We start from the raw sequence: 9,212 nt of genomic DNA, 5'->3' as shown, positions 1-9,212 counted from the left end.
AAAGGAGGCAGAGAGCCCGGTGCCGCCCGACTTGGAGTGGCCCGAGCGGAGACCGCCGCATGAGTCCAGGCCGGATCAGGGGCCTGGATAAGAGGACTGGGGCCGCTGAGTGGGAAGGTCGAGGGGCGTCGGCAGCCCCGGCCGGGATGTGGGACCTGGGTGCGCGCCGCGGCGCTAGAGGTGGAGGCAGTGGCCGAGGCAGGTCCTCCTCCGCGCCCTGCCCGGCCTGGGTAACAAAGCCACGGCGGCCTCTGTTGGGTGATGTACGCGTGGGGGGTTCCGGGCGGGCGGGGCGGAGGAGGCAACACCACCACTAACGCCGCCTCCTCCGCCGCTGCTTTCGCTGGAAGGCGGGCGGATGTACGGAGCAGCAGGGCCCCCGGCGCGAAGCGCCTCGGCTCCTGTGGTCCACTCGTTGCGGCGGCCGCCACCGCCTGCCACTGGGTTAGTGGAGTAGGGCCGCGGGCGGGGAGCAGTCACTACGGTGCCCAGCTGTGGCCAAGGGGACCGCGGGCGGGGGCGCGCTATGAGTCTCCCGAGCTGGAGTTGGGAAAGATGTGCAGAGAGAGACACGTGCCCAGGGAGGAGGCTTCTATTGTAGGGAATGGGGCAAAGGAGGCTCGGCTCGCTTTCAGTTAGTTTTGCAGGTTGGAGTGGTGCGAGCGACCTCTTCTATGCCGGCCACAACTTTAGGGAAGGGTAGTACTGCTTACAGTCAGGCTGCTCAGAAGAATTCACCTTTTGGCAGTGCTTTAAGATTGACGACCACGTGTTGAATACCTCCAGCTGTGGTGATAATTTTGCCTGGTAACCTACTATGCTGCTCCAGAGTAGTGGAAGATATATGCGAACTTGAAGAGAAATGAGGAAGAAACTGAACAATCATTTATGCTGGGTGATTGGCCACCAGTCACTGTGTCCCTGTAAAGTCATTTAAGTGTGTATTTTACAGCGCATTTTTAAAGGGTTTGTTGTAGGGAGATAGATGTTGAAGTTACATTTCATTGAAGCGAAGGTGACTTATTTGTGCTTGCACCAGGTATATTGCCACCCTCAAAAGTGTTTCAGAGGTTCGAGACTTTGTCTTAAAAATGAATATTATGAACTGATATTTTTTAAGGCCTTATTTATCTTTTTCTAGGGTGTCTTTTATGAATAATCAAAAGCAGCAAAAGCCAACGCTATCAGGCCAGCGTTTTAAAACTAGAAAAAGAGGTAAATGTTTATATTTTAATAATATCTCTCTTTGAACCTCCAGAATATTTTGCATATCTTGGTTCCTCTGGTAGGCAATTTGCTTAGTACTGAAAACTTGAAAGAGAAAATACCAGAAAGGAACTTGAATTTCTATTTGATTGCCAATTCCTTTAGATACACCTTTTTAAAAAGTGTGAGCTGTATTTTCCCTAGCTAGCAATTTCATTTAAGCAGCTATTTTGCTTGAGCAAAAAGGTGAATTTATAAAAAGAGAATTCCTCACATGGTTACTGTTTTCACTGAAATTTTGTGTAGATTTGTGAGAGAAAAATTGGACTCTAATTGTGGCATAGAGTTCCATGATATTTGTGAAGTCTTTTGAAATTAAATACTTGTGTCACAGCCTTAGTAGGAACAGTGTTAGAATTGAGTCTTCTGTAGACGTGAGTACTTAAGTAAAAACAGGTAGTCCTCAACACAGGGATCTGTTCTGACAATTCCTAAGTTGTTTGATGTAAGTCGAATACCACTACTTTTTAAATACTTTGTTTTTATTTTCAGTGTGTTCCTAAATCTGATCTTTGAACATCTGCCAGTGAACATGTGGGAATGTTAATATCAGCAAGTTTCACTGCAACGTTGTATGTAGTGTTAAAAAAAAAAAAAGTGGTAAATTGTGGACTTCCTGTGTTGAGTTCTGTACCAAAGCACTCACAACTGGTACAGAGCTGAAGAAACCGTGGTGTCGGATATATTTTGTATTAGACCGAAAATATTCCTAAAACATTTAAAAGTGTTAACTTGCTGAAAAACACATATTAAACTTATTTTACAGGCCTTTTAAGGAGAAAGAACTGGGTCAGCTACTCATCATAGAGTACGTTTCCTTTTGTATGCTAAGTGTCAAACACTTTGAGATACATGTTAAAGAATCTTTTGCAGTCTCTGACCGCAGTCCCTTGTGGAGGTGCTGGGGAGACCAAAGTGTGATTTGATTCTGGTATGTCCAGATAAGTTTAAGTTTAATCAATACAAGTTTCCTTGAGGAGTATGTTGTAAACTCAGAGCAGTTCAGCACTGGTGGGAAAAAGTCCATAGCCTGTGAGGAATGCAGGTTACTGGTATCATTGCCTTAGTAGAAATAATAATAGCAAGATAGAGATAACTCTTGCCCTCCTAGCTTTTGGTGATTAGAGTTCTGGGTAGGATGGCTGGCCATCTTGATTTCCCTGGGGCTGAGGGACTTCCTGGGACATGGACTTTTTAGTGCTTAAAACCAAGAACAGGGAAGAGTTGATCATTCAAAACTTAAAACAACTTTTATAAGACTGGCATTGCTTTTAATCTCCATTTTACAATAGGGAAATTGAGCCATGGAGAATGAGGCTAGTTGCTGAATGGTAAGAGGTAATCAGAATTCCAGTCAGGCAGTTTGACTCCAGAGCCCATGCTCTTAACATACTATAAGATGGGATCTTGTGATTACTTAATTTCTCTGACCCGAAATTTCTCTTCCAATAATGGGATCAAAAGGTTCCTGTGAGGATGAAAGTAAAGTACCTAATATAGTTTGTCACATGTTGAGTAATAAATATTTTCTTAATAAACACTAAATGAGTATTATAAAGGAAAGTGCTTGCAGACGTTCAAAGAAAAGAACCAAGAGTTCCATGTTTGGGCAAAAACTTCATCGAGGGGTAAAACTTGCTGGTGGTTTGGAGGATTGTTGAATTTAAAAAGAGGCATTGTTTCCGGGAAAGCATTTCAGGTAAAAATTGTTGATGGCCACCTCCTGGCCTTCACATTTAGCTCACTTACAAGACTTCTTTTAAAAGTTAATAGAAGAAAAGGCTACCATAATTCTTGTGGCTGGGCTGTCCTGCCTTGTACTACAGGATATGTATTTAGTCTCCTGAATAGCCTAGTTTGTTTGCTTCATTTCCAGCTATTAAATGAAATTGTAATGAATATGGTTACAGCTTTATAAAGTAGTGGTCTTGTGGCATGTTAGTAAACCTTTTAAAACTAAATATTTTGGATTTCTCCCCTCTCCAGATGAAAAAGAGAGGTTTGACCCTACTCAGTTTCAAGACTGTATTATTCAAGGCTTAACTGAAACTGGTACTGATTTAGAAGCAGTAGCTAAGTTTCTTGATGCTTCTGGAGCAAAACTTGATTACCGCCGATATGCAGAAACACTCTTTGACATTCTGGTGGCCGGTGGAATGCTGGGTAAGTGTCTGGTTTTGTGGTCTTGATAATTTAGGGAAGTGTGGTACATGGAATTGAGAATCCTGAGTATGAACAATTTGACAAACATACCAAAATAGGTAGGAGCTCTGGTGTCATTGTGGTTAAAGCGTTGGGCTGCTAACCAAAAGATCAGTGGTTCAAACCCACCAGCAGCTCTGTGGTAGAAAGATGAAAGATTTATAGTCTTGGAAATCCTATGGGGCAGTTCTGCTCTGTTCTGTGGGGTTGCTAAGAGTCAGAATCAGCTCGATGGCAGTGGGTTTATCAAAACAAGTAGGGACTGGTGTTTGTTTGAATCCCTGTTCGGTTACCTGGTGCTGTTCTGACAAGAATATACCACAAATGGAATGGCCTTAACAAACAGGAGTTCATTCTTACAATTTGGAGGCTTTAAATCCCAAGTTCAAAGTGCTAGGTTCTAGGGGCTGGGTGAAAGCCCCTCAACCTTGGGTTGCAGCTTTCCTCCTGCTCCTGGCCCACTGAAGCTGGAGGCTTTTCTTCACTCACCTGCTGGCTGCTGAGGCTGACAAAGCCAAGATTGACAAGAAAAAGGCACAGTCCCGATGTTAACTACACAGCAAGCCATTGATTTAAGTCCATCAGAAGTCCCAAGATCAGCAGAGCATGGCAAGCTGCTGAACAACAACACGGCTACATGTAGGATTCAAGCGTGCCATGAGCTAGAGACCATTCCCCAAGGCTCTCCTTATATACAGGAAGCAGACCATATCCCTAAGGCAGCTACTCAGCTACTTGTGGTAGGTCTCCCACCATGGAGTTGATTACCAGTTTCATCATGGGGAATAAGTACCACTAGCTATCCAGCCACTCACCCAGGCCCAGCCAAGTTGACACACAAACTGAACTACCACAATCCCTTTAGACTTTCTCTCCCCCTCCCCCCCAAAAGCGTAGTAAAGTCACAGATCCCCTTGCTCTGTCTACTTTAGAACTATAATCTTTGAGGATGGCTTTTTACTCTGTGACACATAAGTCCCTACAACATCCCTGCTCAGTTACCACCACCCCCCAACTAGTCCTTGTTCTGTCTTAGGAAATATTTGTGCATACCTGAAGACTAATCCTGCACTGCTCACTACAGTAGCCCCTAGCTACATGTGGCTGTTAAACACTTAGGATGTAGCTAGTCCAAAGTGAGAGATGCTATGAGTTTAAAATACACATCAAGTTTTAATGACTTGATATGGAAAAATAAAATGCATCAATATTTTGTATGTTGGTTACATCCTGAAATCAATTTTTATATATTGAGTTAAAATACATTAAAATGAATTCCACCTGTTATTTTTTAATACAACTCTTAGAAGATTTTAAATATGTGGTTCATATTTATGCTGGACAGTGCTACTCTTACTCCTATGCTCACTTTCAAGATAAACTTTACAGAGTGTGGTACTTAGTTATATAGCTTCAGACATACTTGTTTTCAAAGTAACACGTTGATCCTCACAGCCAGGCTATGCTGGAATCAGAACTCCACTTACGCACATTTGGAATGAAGGCTTAGAAAGGTTTAAATGACTTGTGGTTATTTGGCAGTGAGTGATGGAACCAGGAACTTAGCATTCATGCGTTCTAATGCCTAGCCAAATGAATATTTATTTTGTTACATTACTAGTTTTTAGTAAAAACATACAGAAGATTTCTGTTTTCGTAGATGACAGTACTGCTGCTGAGAAGGCTTCCCTCTTGTCATCTTTTTAAAACATTTACTAAGGAAATTTTCACACATATCCTGGAGAAAATTGTATGAGTTCCTGATCTGTAACCCAATTAGGTATTTGAAATCCTGACAAGATTTTTTTCTGTGTAGAAAGTTTCATATCTAACCATCTTTGAACATCTCTGCTTGAGTGGCATCACATTTGGCGTTATTGAATGGTTAATGAAATTAGTTTTACTGGGTGCTAAAGTGGATTGTTTCCTGTATTCCTATATACATTGTTTCCCTTTCTTCGTGCCTGTTGAACCAGTCAGCCATGTTCCTGCTGACAAGGTGATTTTGTTTCCAGTTCATTTCTTAGAATTTCATCATTTTATAATGAAAATTCTTGCAGAAGGTCAGATTTGAATGATTTTTAATTAAAACTTAAATTTACTGCAAAATTTTTGTAAAATATACCTTAGCCCCAGGTGGTACACTGGCAGACGACATGATGCGTACAGATGTCTGTGTGTTCGCAGCACAAGAAGACCTAGAGACCATGCAAGCATTTGCTCAGGTAAATTAAATTTTACGTAATTAGTTGGCGGTTAACTACTATCCATCTGATTCATATTTAAGAAATGCTCTGCTTTTAAGAGGTTGCAGGCAAAAAGTTGAAAGAATTTGATATTTTCACGTTGAATTTTCTAGTGTTGAAGTTTTAAGAATATTATTCTTGGTGTGATGAATTACAAGCTTCTGAAGTATTAAGGAAGACACAATGGGGCTGGGGAGGGAGACCAGCTTTTCTTTTCCTGTGTGTTCCTGTAGAATTATTCCATTTTTAGGAAAAAATGTCGAACTGAAAAGAAGAATCAGTTCCCTATTTCCGTAGCTGAATTATTCTGCATATAACTATTTTTAAAGGTGAGTTGTAGGCAGATTAGCTTAACAATCAATCTCATTTGAAGGTTTTATAATTCTATTTGTATTGCTGCAAGCAAAAAATTAAATGCAACTAGTGTGGAGATTGCTGTCTGTCATTGGGGAATATAAAGCTGTTTTTTTTCCATCTCCCTCCCCCCCTTCACCGAATTAACATCTACCCTCCCTTACCAACCCACCCCTGGAACCCTGAAAAAAATATCTTTGTGGAACTCTTTTCTTAACTATAAAACTGTATTTTATGATAATCTGTTAGTATCCTAGATGGGTAAATGACTTGTATTTGATCAATAATAAGTTCTTTAATGTACAGTGATTTAGATCTATTGGGGATGGCTGTTAAAGTGTTAACCACATTGGTATATTGCAGGGTTTTGGAACTGACAGGCCCTTCTCAAACTGGTTTAGATAGTTCATAAAATTTACTTCTCTGCTGTGTGAGAGATAATGTAGGGAAGATCTGTGGCCCTCATGACTTAGATGTTTTAGGGATCAAGCATCTTTACATAGAAGATTCATGTTAAACTTACATGATATTCTTCCTAGGTTTTTAACAAGCTAATCAGGCGCTACAAATACCTGGAGAAAGGTTTTGAAGATGAAGTTAAAAAGGTATGAAGCACACTATGCTTTGTGGAAAAGAAAAGGTTAGAGTCAAAGAGAAGAATGTTAAAAGATGTTATTTCTGCCAGAGATTGGAGATAGTTTTTGATATTTAGGTAGAGTATCCTTAAAGTGTAGTTTTGGGGCATAGCATTTCATTGACGGAGAGAGAGAGTAATTTGTTGTACACTGTTTCTTAGCTCTGTCCAAATAGAAAAGGGCTAAAAATCAAAGTGAGGTTAATGAGGTTTATTTAGAGGGTCCAAGATAAACACATTGCCTAAGAGAATTGTAGCATACTTGCTAGTCTGTTAGATATTCTAATACACAGGTGTGTAGAAAAGTTAATTATATTAGTTCATTTCATACTCAAAAAAACCCTGTGAGGCAGGTTTATTATCCACATTTTACATATGAGGACGCTGAGGCATGTAAAAGGTAGCTTGCCCAAGGTTTTCACCGAGCTCATGAGTATTGAGACTGACTTGATTAGACCTCAGAGCCACACTTAACAACCAGTATAGTATGCTTTACTGCTTCTCTTTTTAACAATTAACCATTTATTTTTACAGCTGCTGCTGTTCTTAAAGGGTTTTTCCGAGTCGGAAAGGAACAAGCTGGCTATGTTGACTGGTGTTCTTCTGGCTAATGGAACACTTAATGCATCCATTCTTAATAGCCTTTATAATGAGAACCTGGTTAAAGAAGGTAATGAACCGTTTAATAAAGGATGGTCTTCAGTTAGCTGAGGATGAGGTGAGGTAGATAAGAGTGTGAAGAATGAATTAATAAGGAAGTTAATGTATCTCTTGTGATAGGTTAGTTTATTAACCATCCTTAACTAGGATCATGCACATTCATTGGACATTGAATGTATACTTTTGGTGCCCAGGCAAGAGCTCTGGTGGCACAGTGGTTAAGGCATTTGGCTGCTAACCAGAAGGTCAACAGTTCAAACCCACCAGCTGCTCTGTGGGAGGAAGATGAAGCAATCTACTTCTGTAAAGATTTATAGTCTTGGATACCCTGTAGGTCACTTTGAGTCAGAATTGACTCAGTGACGGTGGATTTGGGTTTTTTGGTGCCCAGGGTTAATGACTTCTTCAGGAATGCAAAGAATATCCAAGGTCCAGACAAAATGCGAGTGTGTAATGGAAGTAAAGAGAGGAATGATACGGAACCATCTAGTAGAAAAGATGACATCAGGGGCAGTGTCAAGCTATGAAGAAAAACCAGTTCCCAATTGTGGTTTCCTTAGTTGAATTATCCTTCATAATTTAAAAAAAAAAAAAACTTGTTAGTACTTGGAGTGCCTAATACCTGACATGCCTTATTTTAATTCTAATTTTAATTCTTAGCCCTGACAGCTACAGTAACTGTCAGCCTAAATTTACACATTAGATAGGAATGCACAACTAGCAAATGGTGGAATGGGGAAATTGGAGTGAAGAGGTAAGCATGGCAGAGAGAAGTTTGGGGGTAGAGCAGGTCATCCCTGTGTGGTTGAACTCTGGGAAAACTAGGGCCGGGGAGCATTGTAACGGTGGAAACCAGGAAAGGACTTTGTTAAGTACACTTGTTTTTTGTTATAGGGGTTTCAGCAGCTTTTGCTGTAAAGCTCTTTAAATCGTGGATAAATGAAAAAGATATCAATGCAGTAGCTGCAAGTCTTCGGAAAGTCAGCATGGATAACAGACTGATGGTTTGTAACTTTTTTATTTCTTCCTATTCCTGCCAACACTTAAGGCAAGTGTAAAGAGGGGAAATTTTCATTTGTATTCTATAAAAAGAGGGAAGGTATTTTTCTTAATCTGATTTAAACACCATGTAACCAGATTAAAATCTTCCTTTCAGGAGCTATTTCCTGCCAATAAGCAAAGCGTTGAACATTTCACAAAGTATTTCACTGAGGCAGGCTTGAAAGAGCTTTCAGAGTATGTTCGGAATCAGCAAACCATAGGAGCTCGTAAGGAGCTCCAGAAAGAACTTCAAGAACAGATGTCCCGTGGTGATCCATTTAAGGATGTAAGAGACTTCTGTTTAAATCGTCTGTACGTGACTAGGTTGCTAGCAAAGAAATCTTTTGCTCATTTGAGAAACTGAAGTTACTTCACTAGAGTGACTTTGAATTAATAGCTATAGAATGTCATTCTGGGATTTTGCCTTGGTCTTTTTCATATGCTTATTCTGTGCCTTACTGGTATCCAGAAATCTTAACACTTGGAGATTGTGTAGAGTGCAAGCCAGTGTGGAATGGCATTGGTTCTCTTTCCATCTTAGTTCCTTCTTAGTTAGTTTGCCTTTGTGTAAAATGAGAGGTTTGAACTAGAAGCTCCTTCCAATTCTAAACATCCTGTATTGTATCCACCTACTCCTCGCTTATCAAATATCTTGTTATCCAACATTACGCATTCACAACAGGAGCTCTGGTAGCATAGTGCCTAAGGCACTTGTGACTGCTCACCAGAAGGCTGGCGGTTCAAACCCACCAGCCACTCCTTGGAAGGAAGGTTGGGCAATCCTACTTCCGTAGTGATACTGCCTCGGA

At 40.7% G+C, this 9,212-nt stretch overlaps 1 protein-coding gene across 1 annotated transcript in view; it reads left to right on the top strand.

The window, feature by feature from the left end:
- Positions 1 to 358: 358 nt before the first annotated feature.
- BZW1 (basic leucine zipper and W2 domains 1) overlaps positions 359 to 9,212 on the top strand; it is a 13,292-nt gene continuing 4,438 nt past the window's right edge. The window contains exons 1-8 of the mRNA XM_007935262.2: positions 359 to 444; positions 1,142 to 1,215; positions 3,253 to 3,429; positions 5,599 to 5,693; positions 6,608 to 6,673; positions 7,237 to 7,372; positions 8,257 to 8,366; positions 8,519 to 8,689. Coding sequence (XP_007933453.1) covers positions 359 to 444; positions 1,142 to 1,215; positions 3,253 to 3,429; positions 5,599 to 5,693; positions 6,608 to 6,673; positions 7,237 to 7,372; positions 8,257 to 8,366; positions 8,519 to 8,689 — 915 coding nt within the window. The remainder of the gene's footprint in view (positions 445 to 1,141; positions 1,216 to 3,252; positions 3,430 to 5,598; positions 5,694 to 6,607; positions 6,674 to 7,236; positions 7,373 to 8,256; positions 8,367 to 8,518; positions 8,690 to 9,212) is intronic.

This window comes from Orycteropus afer, unplaced genomic scaffold, assembly GCF_000298275.1.
Source record: "Orycteropus afer afer isolate SDZICR_OR568_19922 unplaced genomic scaffold, OryAfe1.0 scaffold00002, whole genome shotgun sequence".
NCBI classification, from domain to species: domain Eukaryota; kingdom Metazoa; phylum Chordata; class Mammalia; order Tubulidentata; family Orycteropodidae; genus Orycteropus; species Orycteropus afer.
This window is presented reverse-complemented; position numbering and strand designations above follow the sequence as displayed.